Genomic DNA, 20,847 nt, shown 5'->3' on the forward strand with positions numbered 1-20,847 from the left:
GGCATAGATAAGGTGAATGACATCCTAGGGTCTTTTCCCCAGGATGGGGGTGTTCAAAACAAGGGGGCATATTTTTAAGGTGAGAGGCGAAAGTTTTAAAAAGGACATGAAGGGGCAACATTTTTACACAGATAGTGGTTCATGTGCAGAATGAACTGCCAGAGAAAATGTTAGATGTAGGTACAGTTACAATGTTTCAAAGACATTCAGATAAGCTCATGAATAAGAAAGGTTTGGCGCGTTATGGGCCATGCACAGTCAGGTGGGATTAGTTTAGTTTGGGAACATGGTCAGCATGGACTGGTTGGACCAAACAGTCTGTTTCCATTCTGTATGATTCTATGACTCTATACCTTCCACCACTTGCCCATTCAGACCCCTGTGATGGCATTATTATTCTTAACATAAAACTACAGCTTATCTGCCACCTGCTCCCCCATCACCACCATCTTCCTCTGGCAGCTTCTCCTTTAAACATCTCACTTTGATCCACCATTCTTCCCTCAACTTTAAATTCCTCAATCATTACTGCCTACCCAAGTATCACACCACATTTCATACTGAGATATCTTCAGTGCTATCCTCTGCCATTCTCTGCACTGATGTTTCACCCTTAATGATTTCAGTTTCCATCCTGTCTTGTTCTTCTTTGAGTTTACTGTCTTCCTATTTTCCCAACCCATGACATTGCAGATTGTGTTGAAGTACAAGTCTGCTGCTGTTGGTGGTCCACAGTACCTTTTGGATTCCCAATCTTGAGTTGCCAGATCTGTTCAAATGCTGTCCCATTTAACATGGTAATAATAGGAGAAAGTGAAGGCTGCAGATGCTGGAGATCAAAGTCAAGAGTGTGGTGCTAGAAAAGCACAGCAAGTCAGGCAGCATCTGAGGAGCAGGAGAATCAACATTTCGGGCATAAGCCCTTCATTGGGAATCCTGATTCATTTCCGATGAAGGGCTTATGCCTGAAACATTGATTCTCCTGCTCCTCGGATACTGCCTGACCTGCTACGCTTTTCCAGCACCACACTCTCGAACATGGTGATAGAGCCACACAACATGATGGAATGTATTCTAGATATAAAGGTACTGTCATGGACAGATGCATCTACAGCCGGCAGATTGGTAAAGATGAGGTCAGTTTGTTTTTCTCTATTCCCTCACCATCTGCCACAGATTCAGTCTTGCTGCTATGTCCTTTAGGACCTGACTAGCTTGATTAGTATTGCTGTTACTGACCCACTCTTGATGTTTGACATTGAAATCCCCCACCCAGAGTACATTTTGCACCCTTGTCACATTCAGTGCTTCCTCCAAGTGTTGTGGTATTTGGCAGGAGGTTTCTTTGCCAATGTTTACCCTGAAGCCTTCCTGCGCCTAATCCAAATTGCTTTTCTGTTTAACTCAAAAAAAAGTTTCTCCCAAATCACGTACTTTCAAATTCCTTACAGTCTTAACTTTTGCTCCTCTACTCACAATGACATATGTGGCTAATCTTGCACTATTAATATCTCATTCTCCATTAAAATGATTAGTGTCTCTCACCCTAGTTGTTTCCCGGTATGATCCACATCTTAGGTCCTCAGGTTTCAAGCTTGAATGTTTATGGTGAAGGACTAGTTTTGTCATGAATCACCAGATCTCGCTGTCAGTTTCTGCTTTCCATTTTTAGGGCGTTAAAGAGGAGAATTAGCTACCCATCACTTTAACCCTGCCATCCCACCCCTATCCCATCTCTTTAAATAAAGTGGCTTCTGGATAGGGTGATGCCAGGAAATTGGTATAATGTCTGGCAGCATAAATGTATGCACTCACCTCACTATGAACTCACCCCATCAGGGCATAAAAGTGCAATATAATGACTCCAATATAACCTTATGACCACCTATTCACCCTTCTTTATGACTCTGAAACATTACTCGACATTGTCCCTGTCACAACTTATTTGCGCTGAAATCCTCATTCAAGCCTTTGGTACTTCTGGACTATTTCATTCCTGGTTGGTCTCGTACATTGTATCCCCTCTAAACCGGAAGTCAAACAAGGTTTTTCTATTTGTGTCATTCTTATCAATTTCCATTTGCCTATTACCCCTGTGCTCATGCATCTGCAACAGCTCCCATTAAGTAATATCTTGTTTTTAAAATTCCCATTCTTGTTTTCAAAATCACTCAGGATCTCATTCTTCCCTGTACTTAAAATCTCTGCCAAAGCCGTAACTCTGTGGAATACCTGAATTCCTCAAATCTAGATCATTTAAACTTGATTTTAATACCTCCACCATTGCTGACTGTGTCTTCAGTTGCATTGGCCTTAAAATCTAGATTGTCTCCTCACCTCTGTCTGTCTACCAAACCTTCGTCCTTTAACACATGCCTTAAAACCATTCCCTTTCCCCAATATTTTGGTGATCTGACCTCTGTGATTGAGTCATGTTATATTTTGTAGCACTCCTGTAAAGCGCCTTGGGACGTTACATTGAAGGTGCTACATAACTTGAATTGTTATTGTAATTTCATCTTTTGAACTTCCCAGTGTGCCCTTTGAAGCTGTCTACGTAGTGATCTCTGTGATGCCAAAGTGCATCATTCCAGAGCTTCCCAATTCCTGAGCTCTGGAATTCTCTCCCTAAACATCTCCTCTCCTTTATCTTCAGTTGCTCTTTTGAGACACTCTTTAATACTCTGAAGGTTTTAGTACTAATGTTTCTTTGTGTGGAGAGTGCCAAATGTTGTTAACTTGTGTTCTTGTGAAGTATCCTAGGATGTTTAAGGTGTTACGTAGACGTAAGCTGTCATTTTTAATACACATTTTGTATTTTTTTAGATATTGACTTTACTAAATTTCAGCTCTTATGCTAATTCATTTTGTCAGGTTTATTGCTGAGAGGGTGGTGCTGGAAAAGCACAGCAGGTCAGGGGTTGGGGGGAAGGTAGCTGAGAATTCGATAGGTAGAATTGAGCTCAACTCTGTGCACCTTGACACCGTTCTGTCCCCCTTAGTCCAGAAACTCCCCACCTATGTTCGGGACACCACCTGCGCCCTTCACCACCTCCAAGACTTTAGTTTCCCTGGCACCCAACACCTCATCTTCACCATGGACATCCAGTCTCTGTACACATCCAACCGCCACGATGAAGGTCTCCAAGCCATCTGTTGCTTCCTCTCTCACTGTCCCAACCAGTGGCCTTTCACTGATACCCTCATCCACCTGGCTCATCTGGCCCTCACCCATAACAACTTCTCCTTCCAATCCTCCCACTTCCTCTAAACCAAAGGAATAGCCCATGGGCACCTGACCCAACTACGCCTGTCTCTTTGTCAGGTACATGGAACAGTCCATCTTCCGCAGCTACATTGGCACAACTCCCCACCTGTTCCTCCGTTACATCAATGTATGTATCGGCATTATCTTGTGCTCCCATAAGGAGATTGAACAGTTCATCAACTTCACTAACACCTTTCACCCTGACCTCAAATTCATCTGCACTATCTCGGACACCTCCCTCCCCTTCCTGGACATTTCCATCTTCGGCGACCAACTAACCATGGATATCTACTACAAGCCCACTGACTCCCACAGCTACTAACACTACACCTCCTCTCACCCTGCCTCCTGTGAAAACACCATCCCTTATTCCCAATTCCTTCGCCTCTGCCGTATTTGTTCCCAGGAGGACCAATTCCACCTTCTTCCAAAGTAGCAAAATACAAACGGGCCCCACCACCAGAGATATATTTCCCTCCCCATCCCATCAACATTTCCTCCGCGACTCCCTTGTCAAATCCACACCCCACTCCTAGCACCTTGCCCTGCCACCACAGGAAGTGCAAAACCTGTGCCCACACCTTCTCCCTCACCTCTATCCAAGGCCCCAAAGGATCCTTCCACATCCGACAGAAATGTACCTGTATTTCCATAATGTCATCTACTGTAACTGTTGCACCCAGTGTGGTCACCTCTGCATCAGGGAGATGGGACACCAACTTGTGAATCGTTTCAGAGAACATCTCTGGGACACCTGCACAAATGAACCCACCACCCTCTGGCTGAACACTTCAACTCCCCCTCCCACTCTGCCAAGGACATGCAGGTCCTGGGCCTTCTCCATCACCAAACCCTTACGACCTGACACCTGGAGGAAGAACACCTCATATTCTGCCTTGGGGCCCTGCAACCACATGGGATCAATATGGACCAGTTTCCTCATTTCCCCTACCCCCACATTATTCCAGTCCCAAGCCTCTAATTCGGTACCGCCCTCCTGACCTGTCCATCACCTTTCCTGTCTATCCACTCCACCCTCCTTTCTGACCTATCACCCTCTCCTCCACCATCATATACCTATTGCATTCTCAGCTACCTTCTCCCCAGCCCCATCCCCCTCCCATTTATCTCTCAGCCCTCCCAGCCCACAAGCCTCATTCCCAATGAAGGGGCTTATGCCTGATTCTCCTGCTCCTTGAATGCTGCCTGAACTGTTGTGCTTTTCCAGCACCACACTCTGATCTCCAGCACCTGCAGTCCTCACTTTCTCCTCAGGTTTATTGCTGCCAGTCACGACACCCAGCTTGGGAATATGTCAGCTAAGTATTGATTTTTGACTTTTCTTTATACATTGCAGGATATTGGAGGTTGCAGTTAGATCATATCTGTGCTCATCTGCGCAGTTATACACAAAACAATACAGAATTCCGGGCTCTACTTGGAGAACCTCAAATGGGAAAGGTAAGTGCTTAAACTCACTATTTTTGGTTCTTGAGAAATAGATTAGAAGGCTATTTAAAGGTAATTTAATTAAACTTGCATTTAGATAATTTCTTTCACATTGTTGGGAATCACCATGGGATCTCTTATTGACAAATGTTTCAACTAAATATTATAACCTTCCACATTGCATCCCTGAGTCTAATCTAGCTAGACTACCCTCCACTGCACTGGTGCAGGATGCAAGCAAACGCCTTGCCAATGCATCTTCAGAAGGCTCACAGCTATCATCTTTGAGCTGCTATTGGGCAGATGTGTGTACCTTTGGTTTGCTGTATGTTGTTGACCATCCGTATCTGTGGAAGAGAAGAGAAAGAATTATTGGTGAAGGTGTATAAACCCTGATGTAGAGGACCATGGGAGACTTCCAGCCTTTCTGTGAAGAGTACACTGCAATATACCTCGCGGGTTTGATCTACCTATCCCTCCATCAACATGGATCTAGTTATTTTGCTGAGTTTCAGACATTTCTGGGGCTGCTGGGAATGAGGACCGTAGACACTAGGTTACTTCTGGCTTGCCGTGTGTGAAGTGCTTTTAAATATAGTGCCAGAACATCCAACCCCAGAAATTCCCAGCAGGGAATATAACTTCTGCTTGCCCTTCTTATCGATTCCCTGTTTAGGGAGTGCATCAACTCATTTACCTAAAACAAAAATTAATGGAAAAGGGCATGATCAAGAGAGAAAACTTGCCACAGACAATGACAGAAATGACACTGACTTGGATGCCCAATGTTACAGTTTAAATCCAAATGAATGATGCTGGCCCCATCTCCAACACCCCTTTCTTTTCCAAAGTTCTTTTAACAACTTTTTACCTCCCAAATCTGTTCTTCTTCTTTTCTATTGCTTCATGTTTGAATCCCTCCAATGAGGTTTCGGTTCCAGCCAATGCACTGGAAAGTGGTTCTTCTTAAAAAAATCACAAATGATTTGTGACTTGTCTGAAAAGGTAAACTATCCCTCCCTACCTTCCACAACCTGATTTTAGTCTCAATAGAGATGATCTTACCAGCTTCCTCTCACACCTCTCCACTGTCAGCTGAATGGGACTGCACTTAACTTTAATCTATCTAATTCAAGCCAATTTGTTGTTTTTCCTTTTACTCTGCAGCATTGTCTCTGGTGTCTTCCAACAATCTTACTTTGTCCCCATACCCCTTCCTATTATTTAAATATATGCTGCACTTGGAGACATATTCTAAAAGCACAGCCTTTAGAACACTCTGATTTTAATTCTTCCACACGTTGGGGACAACCTTCAGCTAACCAAGCACTCTAAACCCTCGAGGTCCCTGCCTAAGCTTCTCCACTGCTCAATCTCTTTCTTCCTGTAATTCACTCCTTAAACATATCTCTGACCAAGCTTTTGACTATCTGTCCTTGCGTCACAGTCTAACTTTGCTTTACAATGCTCCTGAGGATTCCTTGTGACATTTTGCCACTTTACAAATTCAAGTTATTGCTTCTTTTGACAATGTTCTGAAATGTTTTCAAATTTGTAAGCTACTGAAAATTGTTTTTCCTTGTTTACCTGATAAAAGCTCCTTAGAATTGTAAGTACAATACCTCTATCAGATTTCTTCTCCACCTCCTCTACCCTATTTTTTGTCATCTGTCTTAATAATTCCTTATATTAGTTAGCATCGGTTTTCCTTTTTGATTTTTTTTTCCCTGTGAAGTGCCTTAGGATGTCGTACCGTATTAAAAATGCTTTATCAATTAAATTTGTGGTTTTTCTCTGTATCTAGTGTCTCTAATTGATCCTCATAACTAAAGCCTGCCCTTCCCCTTTCAAACTTGACATCATCTTCACAAATCACTAGTGCACATTCTCCCTGGCCTTGACATCATAAGGCATGCAAAACTGAACATGATATTCCAATTGCTGTTGAAGTAATAGTTTAGCTTTACATATTTGATTTTGTGCTGTTTGGGTTCTTGACTTCATACACTGATGGTGTCAGCAGCCAATCGAAAAAGAAATGAGGAGGGTGTACAACAGGCAATTGATTCAGTGTTACTCATTTTGTGCTACAGGTCAAACTTTTCCACCTGTGTCCTGTTAAGCAAACCTACAATCCTGAATACACCTTGTAAAAAATCAGCTTTAACTTACTTACACATTTTAAAGCTATGTGTTTTATGAATTGCTAATGCCTTTATAGAGTCATAGAGACATAAGGCACAAAAACAGACTCTTTGGTCCAACTTGTCCATGCCGACCAAGTTTCCCAAACTAAAATAGTCCCATTTGCCTGCATTTGGCCCATATCCCTCTAACCCTTTCCTATTCATATACTTGTCCAAATGTCTTTTGAATATTGGAACTTTACCTACATGTACCACTACCTCTGGTAGTTCATTACACATTCGTGCCATTCTATGTGTGGAAAAGTTGCACCTCAGGTCCTTTTTAAATCCTTATCCTCTCACCTTAAAAATATGTCATCTAGTCTTGAATTTGCCTACTCTAGCTATTCACCTTATCTATGCCTGTCATGATTTTATAAATCTTTAAGGTCATCTCTCAACCTTGTATGGTCCAGTGAAAAAACGTCCGAGCTTATCCAGCCTCTCCATATAACTCAAAGCCTCCAGTCCCAGTAGCATCCTTGTAGATATTTTCTGCATCTTTGCCGATATAGGAAGGATATTAGGGTAACTAGAACTGTGCACAGTTCTCTAAGTTGGCCTCATCAATGTCCTGTACAACTGCAACATGATGTCCCAATTCCTAAACTCAATGGTCTGAATAATGAAGGCAAGCATTCCAAATGCTGCCTTCACCACTCTGTCCACCTGTGATGCAATATTCAATGAATCATTTACCTGAACCCTTTGATCTACCTATTCTGTAATGTTCTCTCTGTCCCCAATGCACTACCATTTACTGAATAAGTCCTCCCCTTTCTCATCTGAGCAAAATGCAATACCTTGTATTTAGCCAAATTAAATTCCAACTCCTTGGCCCATTGGCCGAATTGATCATGATCCCTTTGTAACCCTAGATAATCTTCCTCACTGTCAACTATATCACCAACGTTGGTGTCATCTGCAAACTTACTAACCACGCTTCCTGTGTCCTCATCCAAATCGTTTGTATAAATGAGAAATAACAGTGGACCCAGCACATGCAGAACACGTAGGCTGGGGCTATTTTTCCTGGTGCATCAGAGGCTGAGAAGTGACCTTACGGAGGTTTATAAAATCATGAGGGGCATGGATAGGGTGAGTAGACAAAGTCTTCTCCCCTGGGTGGGGGAATCCAAAACTAGAGGGTATAGGTTTACGGAAAAGAATTAAAAGGGACCATGCAGAGGGTGGCGTATATATGGAGTGAGCTGCCAGACAAAGTGGTGGAGGCTGGCACAATTACAACATTTAAAAGGCATCTGGATGGGTACATGAATAGAAAGGTTTCAAGTGGTATAGGCCAAATGCTGGAAAACAGGACTTGGTTTATTTCGGATATCTGGTCAGCATGGACGAGTTGGTCTGAAGAGTCTGTTTCCATGCTGTACAGCTCTATGACTGTAAGGCAGCTCACTGTCATCTTCTGAAATGCAACTAAGATTAGGCAATAAATGCTGACAGAAAGAATAGTGATGTATTTCCCTAGTATGAAGGTGGCAATGTTCCACGATCTGCCCTTGTCTTTTGAGATGGCACGAGTTGTGGGTTTGAGACATGTTGTCCAAGGAGCCTTGGTAAATGTCTGCAGTGCATCTTATAGATAGTATACAGTGCTGTGTTGGTGGTGCTGGAATGAATGTTTGTGGTGCCAATCAAGTGGGCTGGATGGTGTTAAGCTTCTCAAGTATTTTGGAGCTGCACTGATCCAGGCAAAGGGGAGTATCCAGTGACAATCCTGACTTGTGCCTTTAGATTGTGGCCAGGCTTTGGGAAGTCAGGCGGTGAGTTACTCACTGCAGGAGTCCTAGCCTCTGAACTGGTTTTGTAGCCATAGCATTTAGATGGCTCGTCCAGTTCAGTTTCTGGTCAATGGTAACCCCAAGGACGTTTATAGTAGATTATTCAATGGTTAATCTATGAAAGTTAAAGTGATTGGATTTTCTTGTGCTGTAGATGCTCATTTTGTGAAACTTATGTGGCCATTTGTCAGTCTAAACCTGGATATTGTCCAGGTCTTGATGCATTTGGACATAGACTATTTCAGTATCTGATGAGGTTCTGACATTGTGAAATCATCAGCAAATACCCCCCTTCTGACGTACGTAATGATAAGGGAAGTCATTGATGATGCAGCCAAAGATGATTGAGCCCACCACAGTCCCTGATCTGCAGAGATGTCCTGGAGCTATGAATGTCCTCCAACACCTACAACCATCTCCCAACGTGTTAAGTATGAGCAGCCAGAGGAGAGTATTCCCCAATTCTCAATGGTTCTAGTTCCTTTAGGGATTCTTGCTACAACACTCGGTCAAATGCAACCTTGATGTCAATTGATGTCATTTTCGTCTTGCCTCTCGGAATCAGATCTTTATCCATGTTTGAACCAAGGCTGCAAAGAGGTCAGGAGTAGATTGGGGAAACCAGCCAGTTTTCTAACCCATTGGGTGGCAATGGCAGATGTCCAGCCATAAATTGCCTACTTAAGGCCCTCAGATGCTGGCAAGTTGTGAAAGTCCCCAGCGGACCTTCTTGCCCAGCATTAGCTGCAGAGATTGTGAGACAATTCTCTCCAGAGCCAACCCACTCCATTATTTCCCCTTATCTCCACTTCCAAGGAGAGAAAAGTCATGGCCACAACCCCCTGACTCTGGTATGAGAGCTACCAACAGAGCCATAACTGATTCCATATATGATTTTGTAGAATCATAAACTCCCTACAGTGTGCAAACAGGCCTTTGACCCATCCAGTCCTGACTGTTGTCTGTACAGCATCCCATGCAGATTCTACCCACCATTCCCCCCCACCACTACCCCCCCCCCCAACCAACCAACTCAATCAAACCCTATCCCTGTAACCCTGCATTTCTCATGGCTAGTCTACCTCATCCTGCACATCCCTGGACATTATGGGCAATTTAGCATGGCCTAACCATCTAATATGTGTGTCTTCGGACTGTGGAATAAAACTGGAGCAGCTAGAGGAAATCCACACAGACGTAAGGAGAATGTACAATCTCCACAAAGTCACCTGAGGCTGGAATCAAACCTGGGTCTCTGGTGCTGTGAGGTAGCATTGCTAACCACTGAGCCACTGGGCTATTTCATTTTATTGTTATTCCTTCACAGGGTTGTGGATATTTTTGGCAAGGCCACTATGGTTCATTCCTAAGTTAGTGATTACTTGTTTCATGTTGGGAGCATTAATTGGTTTACTTTTTTTCTCTGACAGATTGTCTCAGCTACTGTCCATGAAGATGGTTATGAGCTTAGTCTCCAAGTGAACTTTGTCCTTGCAGGAAATAAGGTTTGTTTGCTGTGGAGTTGCATGTTATCTGCTGGTTTTGAAATGATGTAAAGGCCCTTTGTAATGTTTACTGGTCGCTCCCCATTGAAATCAAGTAACTTGAAACACTGACCCAGATTTTAATAGATGCTAAAAAACATTGTAGGTTGCAATCATGTTTTAAAATGACTGATCAGTTGAATAAAAATGAAATTTCCTGCCAACCTCCTGCCTACATTACTTATGATTCAGATATCCTGTTCTACTTGTGAAGGTTTAAGAAAAACATGTAAGTTTCTATCGGGTTCAAGCTTGTTTGCCTTCCTGGCATTGTCTGCTTCCTAAAGCCACCTGGGTGGATTTCAGAGACCACCACTTCCACAATGTTCCTCCAAATGCCCCCAGCCTGGGGAAACTAGCCACTGTTCTCACTCGCAAAGGAAGTGTTAGGCCATTAATTGACCACGTAATGCCCTCAATTGCTGTGATTCTCGATATTTTTGATTTTTTTCACTGCTATGAATCAAAACTATTTCTAAAAATCAGACAGAAATAGGAAAGGGATAATTTGGATTTGGTAAAATGGCATTTCACTATCCAAGAAACTGGGTGAGGGTGGAGTGGTAAGAAATGTCAACAAATGTTTTTTTTAAATTCATCTTGGGATATGATGTGGCTGATATTGCCCTTCTCTTGATTCTGAGAGAAGGTCCTGGTGGACAACTTTCTTGAACTGCCCATGTTGTGGTGAAACATTGTAGTGACTTGCTCAGTCTTTTCCCAGGATAGTTTAAAGCACAGCCACTGAGTGCAGTTATGTGCTGATCAGGGAACGACAGCAGATTTCTTCTGGTAAACTAGTTAAGTTTTATAATGACAATATGGCAGTTTCATGATGACTTTCACTAACACCAGATTTTTGTTAAACTTATATCAAATTCTCAAACTACCCTGGAGGGATCTGAATTTTCATCCTCTGCATTATTAGTCCAGGTATCTGGTTTACTCCAGCAATTACATAACCTCTATACACTCATAGCCCCTAACGACATCTTTATGTTGTAAATAAAGGTCTCCTCTGCCACCAGTGGCACTGGTCCTCCTCAACTAGCCCAATCCAGGTAAGGAAGCCTTCAGTCTGCTCAGCCCTACTTCCCTGATCATTATCGCAGCTTGATCCTTTAACCATTTCCCTTTCCTGATCATCACTTTGATCTTTGGTCATACTTACTGCTATCATGTTGCAAATCTGCTTGTTACTGCAGAACAGTGCCTCTTCTGTAAATATTTTATGGTGGCGTACTATAAATCACTAGATAGGCCCAAGACAAAAGAAGGACAGGTGACAGCAACCTATGTGCAACTGCACTTACCTGGTCTCACATCCCGCCACAGGTGGCAAATACCACAAGGGGACAGCACTGCTCAGCTGGGAAAATAGACTTCCCACTCCCAGCAGAGGACCAGATTCTGCCCACTCTTCCAAACTTACTCCAAATCATAAATCCTTAAAACATGTCCATAACCATCCTCAAGGAAAACACAAAATTGAAGATTACCCAGATGGCTGGGAAAGATGAGATAAGGACAGAGGAGGAGGGGTTATTAATGTATTTGGTAATGTTGTCAAAGGGGATTTGAACCCACTGTTACTGGTAGAAACTGATTTTCTTCACTGTACGTTGAATATTAACCATGTTACACACTCAATGAGAAGCACTGAAACAGAAAATTAATCACTTATATTGAAGTCTATTTAGAAAACGAAACAGCTTTCATTCAATAAAGTTGATGCTAGGCATATTCATAGCATTGTGAAAGTCTGCGTTTAACAATGGACTAAGAGGCAGGTTGAGTGATTTGACCTTGGTTAGGTAAGTTATCATGCAGTAAAATTTAGTTGTGATGAGGAGTCACATGTTCAAGGTGTCTTTTTATGCTTTGTTTTCTGTCCAACAGAGCACTCTAGTTGGAAAGGCACAGAAGCTTTCTGAGAACAACTTCCTTAGTAGTGTGACTGAAGGCAGAGATGGTTGCCATAGTAGTCTGACCAGTTTAGGTGAGTTCCAGTGATGCAGTATGGATTTGACGGCAGTTGTTCAGGCACAAAATACTTTCTGTTTGAAAATGTCACACAGATTCGATGTAAGAACACCCTGCTTGTATTTTGTTGCTAAAAGTATTAGCAAAAGGAATCTGGCTCCTTTGTACCAAATCATGTTCTGGCTACAATTGTATTAACTACATCAGTACAGAAACCAGCTCCACCTCAACAAAGCAAGAAAACGCTTTTCTTTATAAAAAATAGAATCCCAATTTTTTCAATTATTAAACAACCAATTTGTGTTCTGCATTGTATTTCTATCTGTGTCTATAATGTGTTTATATAAAAATCAGCTTCCTTGTTAGAATGACAACAAATATGTGAAAAAAACTCATTAACAATGCAAAATGAATTATACCTATCCTCTCCCCAACCATATTTTAGTTGCCTTTTATACCTCAGCAGTAGGTGGAAATGATCTGTGTACTTGGACATATCAAGCTTTGTTCCTCCACAGCTTGAAAGTCTCTCATTGCTTATAAAAATAAATTCCAAAGTATCTGACATAGAAATGTGGAAAGTTTGAGTGTCAGCAGGCTATTTGTCCAATTGTGTCTACTCCACCATCCAATGTGATCATGGCTGATCCTCTATCTCAATGCCATGCTCCAGCTCTCTCCCTATATGCCTTGGCATTTTTAGTCTCTTAAAATCTAACTGTTTCTTAAATATATGCAGTGATGTGGCCTTCGAGTAAAAAATGAGGTCTGCAGATGCTGGAGATCACAGCTGCAAATGTGTTGCTGGTCAAAGCACAGCAGGTTAGGCAGCATCTCAGGAATAGAGAATTCGACGTTTCGAGCATAAGCCCTATGTGGCCTTCACAGCCTTCTGTGGTAGAGAATTCCACAGGTTCACCACGCTCTGAGTGAAGACATTTCTTCTCATCTGATTCTGAAATGGTCTATCCCTCATGTTGAAACCCTTGTGACTTTCTGATGATGACAAAGGGAACATCATCCTTGCATCCAGTCACACTATCCCACATTGCTCCGTTGGCCATGACTTAATCTAACAATGGCCCTTTGCAGCATCTAGCTCCCATTTACAATATTTACTGTGGCTTTCTCAATGTAATTTATAGGTAAATCCAGTGGCCTACTGTCTCCTTCTACCAAATATGTTTTAAAAGTGGAAAACCATTTGGTGCACATTCCAGAGGAGATGTGCAGCAGATACATTTGCAACAGAGTGGGGAAAGGCTTGCTGTATTTTCAGAGGTCCTTTGTAATGTTAATCTAGTAAAATCTTTGAGATATGAATAATCTTTGCAGTTTTCATAATGTGGAAATTTCAGATACCAGATCAGCATAAAATGAAATAACCTCTAGCACATCAAGGAAACACAACTCTATTTGACACCAAAACTGTTAACTGTGACTGGTTCTGATGTTACTACGATGGTCATCCTTCTCAGTGCAACATTTCTGTATGCAGCCAGTGAGTCTCATTCAGACGAAGCATGCACAAGCAAGAAACCCAAAAGTTCAAGGAGGAAAAGACAAGTGACAACAAAAGAAGAAAGATTGCCAGTTGGTATTCCTTATAATATCCTTAAATATTGTGAAATGTTAACACCAGCCTATGAGGAGTACTTGTTCTGAATTTTATTTCAGTTTGTATAGTAACTTGCACTAAAATGGTATGCTGCGGAATGGTAGAATGTCTAACACAATGAGATCCTGAACTTAGCCTGGGTCACTTTGCAGAGCCCTCTCATCCCTTAATTATCCTTTCCTAAGAAAAGCCATCAACCTCAGTTTTAAAAACTGAAATTAAAACTTGTGACTTGGAGGAGCATGTTCCAGATTTCCTCTCTCCTTTGTGTGAAAGCATGCTTTCTGGTTTCACTCCTGAATACACCGAGCTGTGAGTTTAGGTTTCAGTTCCTTTGATTTTGGTTTCTTGTTGAAAATTTCTCTTTGCCCCACCGAATCCCTTTGTAAATTCCAATCTTCTAAACTTGTAGGGATGCAGACCATATTAGTTTAACCTCATAGAGTCATAGAGATGTACAGCACGGAAACAGACCCTTTGATCCAACCCATCCATGCCGACCAGATATCCCAACCCAATCTAGTACCACCTGCCAGCACCCGGCCCATATCCCTCCAAACCCTTCCTATTCATATACCCATCCAAATGCCTCTTAAATGTTGTAATTGTACCAACCTCCACAACTTCCTCTGGCAGCTCATTCCATACACGTACCACCCTCTGGGTGAAAAAGTTGCCCCTTCGGTCTCTTTTATATCTTTCCCCTCTCATCCTAAACCTATGCCCCCTAGTTCTGGACTCCCCCACCCCAGCAAAAAAACTTTGTCTATTTATCCTATCCATACCCCTCACACCTTTTCAACCTCTATAAGGTCACCCCTCAGCCTCCTAAGCTCCAGGGAAAACGGCCCCAGCCTATTCAACCTCTCCCTGTAGCTCAAATTCTCCAACCCTGGCAACATCCTTGTAAATCTTTTCTGAACCCTTTCAAGTTTCACAACATCCTTCCGATAGCAAGGAGACCAGAATTGCATGACGCCGTTAGCTCAGATATCATTTAAGGCATCTGCATTGTACCCCACCAAGACCAATGGATTCTTTGGTGCTCTAAACATAATGCAGTAGTCCTGATAAGGTCAGACCAAAGTTTTACAGAACTGAAGAGCACTTAAGGAACAGGTACTGTGTGTCCTTGTATAAGCATGTACCCAGCAGGCAGGGTGGAAGTGGTCGAGCAAGGGAGCCATGGTTTACTAAAGAATTTGAATCTCTTGACAAGAGGAAGAAGCAGGCTTATGTTAAGATGAGGTGTGATGGCTAAGTTAGGGGCTTGAGAGTTACAAGTTAGGGGAAAGTGAGGACTGCAGATGCTGGAGGTCAGAGTCGAGAGTGTCGTGCTAGAAAAGCACAGCAGGTCAGGCAGCATCCGAGGAGCAGGAGAATCGACATTTCAGGCATAAGCCATTCATCAGGAATGGGGCTTGGGGCCCGGGGGACTGAGAGATAAATGGGAGGGGAGTGGGGCTAGGGGGAAGGTAGCTGGGAATGTGGTAGATAGATGAAGGTGCAGTTGGAAGTGATAGGTGGGAGAGATGGGTGAGAAGGAAGAAAGGTGGACAAGTAGGACTGGTGAAGGGCACAGTGCTGAGTTGGAGGCTTGGGACTGGGATAAGGTGGGGGGGAGGAGAAATGAGGAAACTGGTGAAATCCATATCACGTGTGGTTACAGACTCCCAAGGCGCAAGATGAGGCATTCTTCCTCCAGGTGGTAAGGGTTTGGCAATGGAGTAGGCCCAAGACCAGCATGTACTTAGTGAAGTGGGAGTGGAAGTTAAAATGTTCAGCTGTAGGGCGAAGGGTTGGTTCATGCAGTTGTTGCAAAAATGTTCTTTGAAACGATCTGCAAGTTGGCATCCTGTCTCCCCCATGTACAGGAGAGCACATCGGGTACAATGGATACAGTAGATAATGTGCGTGGAAGAACAGGTAAATTTCTGTCGGATGTGGAAAGATCCTTGAATGGAGGTGAGCGGGGAGGTATGGGCACTGGTTTGGCACTTCCTGCAGTGGCAGGGGAAGGTGCCGGGGGGTGGGGTACGTGGATCTGACGAAGGAGTCGTGGAGGGAATGGTCTCTCCAGAACGTATATGTGGGTAGAGAGGGAAATATATCCTTCCCCAGCAGGAAAGACCTAAAAAGAGAGCTAAGAAGAGCCAGGAAGGGACATGAGAAGTCGTTGGCAAATAGGATCAAGAAAAACCCTAAAGCTTTCTATAGGTATATCAGGAATAAAAGAATGACTAGACAAAGATTAGAGCCATTCAAGGAGAGTAGTGGGAAGTTGTATGTGGACTCCGAGGAGATAGGAGAAGAGCTAAATGAAATGTTTTTTGTCAGTATTCACACTGGAAAAAGAAAATGTTGTTGAGAAGAATACTAAGATACAGGATATTAGACTAGATGGGATTGAGGTTCACGAGGAGGTGTTAGCAATTCTGGAAAGTGTGAAAATAGATAAGTCCCCTGGGCTGGATGGGATTTATCCTCGGTTTCTGTGGGAAGCCAGGGAGGAGGTTGCAGAGGCTTTGGCTTTGATCTTTATGTCGTCATTTTCTACAGGAGGAGTGCCAGAAGACTGGAGGATAGCAAATGTTGTTTCCTTGTTCAAGAAGGGGAGTAGAGACAACCCTGGTAATTATAGACCAGTGAATTGTGGGTAAAGTGTTGGTAAACGTTATAAGAGATATACTCTCTATAATCATCTAGAGAGTAATAATTTGATTAGTGATAGTTAACACTGTTTTGTGAAGGCTAGGTTGTGCCTCACAAACCTTATTGAGTTCTTTGAGAAGGTGACCAAACAGGTGGATGAGGGTAAAGCGGTTGATGTGGTGTATATGGATTTCAGTAAAGGTGTTTGATAAGGTTCCCCATGGTAGGTTATTGCATAAAATACAGAGGCATAGGATTGAGGGTGATTTAGCAGTTTGGATCAGAAATTGGCTAGCTGAAAGAAAACAGAGAGTGGTGGTTGATGGGAACAGTTCAGTTACTAATGGTGTACCGCAAAGATTTGTTTTGGGGCCACTGCAGTTTGTCAGTTTTATAAATGACTTGGATGAGGGCATAGTAGGATGACTTAGTAAATTTGCGGATGACTGTCAGGTCGGTGGAGTTGTGGATAGTGCTGAAGAATGTTGCAGGTCACAGAGGGACATTGATAAGCTACAGAGCTGGGTTGAGAAGTAGCAAACGGAGTTTAATGCAGAAAAGTGTGAGAATAATTCACTCTGGAAGGAGCAACAGGAATAAAGAGTACTGGGCTAATTGTAAGATTCTTGTTGATGTAGATGAGCAGAGAGATCTCAGTGTCCATGTGCATAGATCCCTGAAAGTTGCCACCCAGGTTGATAGGGTTGTTCAGAAGGCATATGGTGTGTTAGCTTTTATTGGTGGAAGGATTGAGTTTCAGAGCCATGAGGTCATGCTGCAGCTGTACAAAACTTTGGTGCGGCTGCACTTGGAGTATTGTGTACAGTTCTGGTCACCGCATTACAGGAAGGATGTGGAAGCTTTGGAAAGGATTCAGAGGGGATTTACCCGAATATTGCCTGGTATGGAGGGAAGTCTTATGAGGAAAGGCTGAGGGACTTGAGGTTATTTTCATTAGAGAGAAGGTTGAGAGGTGACTTAAGTGGAACAAATAAGATAAGACATATAAGATAATCAGAGGGTTAGATAGGATGGACACTGAGACTCTTTTTTCCTCAGATAGTGATGGCTAACATGAGGGTACGTAACTTTAAATTGAGGCATGATTGATATAGGACAGAGCAGTAGGGGGTGTAGAATGCCCTGCCTGCAACAGTAGTAGACTTGCCAACTTCAAGGGCATTTAAATGGTCATTAGATAAACATATGGATGAAAATAGAATAGTGTAGAATAGATGGGCTTCAGATTGTTTCGACAGTAGGTGTAACATCGAGGGCGGAAGGTTTTTGGAGTTGAAAATGATTTACCTTTTACAAATCCATGCTGGTTTTCCAAGTCTATACTTATTTAATTAACTGTTATTTGGTCCTAGATAACTGTTTTTAAAACTTTTTAATCACCAAGGTTATAGTAATTGGCCTGTAATTGTTGGGTTTAGCCTTTCATTCTTCCTCTTTCTTTATGATTGTAGCAGAATCTTGTTCCTTTATAAAGACAATTGATGTGTTCTATATCACAATGCCTTCATAAGTGCATTTCCTTTGTGATACTTAATCAGCCTTATCCCACCTATTACTACACTTAATATCTGTACCCCTGTGAAAGATTCCCTTTCCATTTATGTTAGCTGTCAGTCTCTTCTCTTACTTTCTCTTTGCCTCTCTGATTCTCTTTCTCACTTCAACACCATAACTCTATTCTCACTTTTATTATTAACTTTATATCTGTGATGCACACTTTTTCTGCCACAACTTGAACTGTCTATCTCTTTTGTCATCCAGAGCTTCTGTTTTCCTGATGGAAATGGACCTTGTTTTTGTTGACTAGTTGTTTGATTAAATTTTGCCTGCCAAACTTTGATTCCAGTTTACTTGGACAGGCATTACTTCATTGAAATTTTTTTGCTCTAGATTGCTCCTTGACCTTTTCCATAATTAATCTAAACCAATGATCACTGTTCTTTCAAAGATTTTCTTTCTGACGCCTGATCCACCTTCCTCCCCAGAATCAGATCCAGTATGGCGTCTTTCCTCATTGGACTAGTAATATACTGATCAAAAAATTCTCCTGTTCACACTTTAGAATCTTTTTGCTCATTGCTCTTTGCATTATTATTGTCCCAGTCTATAGTAATATAATTGAATCTGTCATTATTGTAATCCATAGCGTATGTATATTTTGTTTATGTTATGTATATATTTCAATAGACCTTGTACACTTCTTGCCCTTCTACTCCTCTACATCTTTTTCACTGCTTGGCAACCTGTAGAATACATTTAGTATTCTAGTACTAATACATTTAGTATTCTAGTAATAGGTGCTGGCATCCCTATTATTTCGAAATTCTAACTGAAAGGATCCTGTCCTTGACCCCTTCAAGACACCCTCTCTCTCCAGCATTGCAGTATTCTTTTTAATCAATACTACCACCCCATTTCTTTCTTTTTCCTTCCCTGTTCTGCCTGAAAATCTTGTATCCAGAAATATTTAATACCTAATCCTACCCTTTTTTGAGTCAGCTCACCATTATTGCTATGACATCACTTTCCTGTGTGGTTATTTGCGGCTAGAGCTCATCAACCTTACTTATTATATTCTGTGCACGTATATACATGCACTGAACCTGAATTAGATTTTGCTGTATTCACTTTTAGTCTGACTCCACCTAAAATCTTTATTTTCTGTTCCTGTCATGCTATCTGACACTCCCAATCCTCTGTACACCTTGTTTCTCCTCTCTATTACTACATCTTGGTCCCTGGTCCCTTGCCAAACTAATTGAAGCTCTCTCTCTTTCTCTCCAATAGCACCCCCAAAATGGCCTTGAGGTTATTGCTTCTGGCTCTGACTCTGTTTAAACGCAATCCATTCAGCTTATAGGCTCCCATCTTGCCCAGAAATTCCCAATGTCCCAGGAATTCCAAGTCCTCTTTCCTATTCCACTCTCCAGCCAGGCAATTGTCTGTTCTAGCCAACTCTTTTCACCTACAGCCATGGTGCACGGGGAGCAATTTGAGATCCTGCTTATTCTCTTTCCTAGCTCCCCTCAATCTGCCTGTATAATGTCTCCCTGTTTCTGACCACAGCCACCCCCTTCAGAATGCTCCAGGGAGGCAGCAGAGCATTTGGAACCAGGTTGGTGGGCGCAGAAAATGTTATCGTTAGGGAATCTTCTATTCTGATTGCTTTCCAGACCTTATCCCCTCAAATGCAACTGAATCCCTCCCTGTTCCATAGACTTTACCGTGACTGTGCTTCCCAGAGCATCTGTCTCCCTCATCAGTATGTAGAACTGAATACCAGTTGAAGAATGCAGTGCAATCCTTGGACTGTTGTACCACACGAGTGCTCCTTCTTGACTGTCCAGTGGTCAGCCATTCTGTCTCTGCATACTCTTATGCTGCAGGATGACCACTTATAGAACTGTGAATCCACCCGTGGATGAACCACTGCAAATGCCAGCAGCTGCTGTTCAAGTTCCAGGACCTGCAGCTGAAGTTCTTCCAGGCTGATAACACGTGATTGTCTGGGAGGCAAATATTGTTCTGGAGTTCTCACTGGCACAGGCTGTGCATTCCAAGTGACCAAAGTGCCCTGTTATGCTTCTTTACTAGGCAACTCTCTAACAGCATAAATAAATTTAAGACTTGAAAGAACAACACTTACCAGCTACTGTAGGGAAAATGTAAAAAATCATCATCATCCTTCCCGTCTGTACCAAATTCCCAGCTTTAGCACTTTGTTAATTCTGCACTGTTCTGTACAATAAAGAAGTATATTTATTTTATACAGAGCTGATGACACACATACAAGTTACAACTGCTAACTTTAGCACTTTGTTAATTCTGCACTGTTCTGTGATCACTCTGAGCTATAAAAAAAATTATTTATTTTTTATAGAGACGATGACACACATTCAAGTTACAACTGCTAACTCAGCTTCCTGTTCAATCAGCATCTGTTCAGGCAACTGCTTACAGCTGATTGACAGACAACTGGCCCTGACAGGCCGTTTCTGTTAACTGTATAGCAGCGTAACTTCTTCAGCCATTTTTTAAAACTCAAAGTCAAATTCTCAATTTGAGTATTACTGAAAAAAATTTGATAATTAATTGTCAGTCATTATCTTAACTGGTTCATTCTCCATTCGAATACCTCTATCAATCAACTTTTTGACTAATCTCCTCATACAGTATGAAAGGGTTGTTGGGATCTTGTGGTGGAGTACTAGTGTCTCTAGTTTCCCAAGTTCAGGTTCCACCTGCTCCAGAGGTATGTTGTTAGAAAATACCTAAGAAGGTTATTTTCTCTTTACATTGGCAAGATGAAAGGCCTTTCACAAAT

At 42.3% G+C, this 20,847-nt stretch overlaps 1 protein-coding gene across 6 annotated transcripts in view; it reads left to right on the forward strand.

Moving 5' to 3' along the window:
* Positions 1-20,847, forward strand: part of dzank1 (double zinc ribbon and ankyrin repeat domains 1) — a 109,008-nt gene that overhangs the window by 73,547 nt on the left and 14,614 nt on the right. For all 6 annotated transcript variants that reach the window (XM_060831672.1, XM_060831670.1, XM_060831669.1 and 3 more), the window contains 4 exons: positions 4,626-4,729; positions 10,136-10,210; positions 12,149-12,248; positions 13,731-13,825. In XM_060831672.1, the coding sequence (XP_060687655.1) occupies positions 4,626-4,729; positions 10,136-10,210; positions 12,149-12,248; positions 13,731-13,825 (374 nt within the window). The remainder of the gene's footprint in view (positions 1-4,625; positions 4,730-10,135; positions 10,211-12,148; positions 12,249-13,730; positions 13,826-20,847) is intronic.

The sequence above is a fragment of the Hemiscyllium ocellatum genome, chromosome 10, assembly GCF_020745735.1.
Source record: "Hemiscyllium ocellatum isolate sHemOce1 chromosome 10, sHemOce1.pat.X.cur, whole genome shotgun sequence".
Classification (NCBI taxonomy): Eukaryota; Metazoa; Chordata; class Chondrichthyes; order Orectolobiformes; family Hemiscylliidae; genus Hemiscyllium; species Hemiscyllium ocellatum.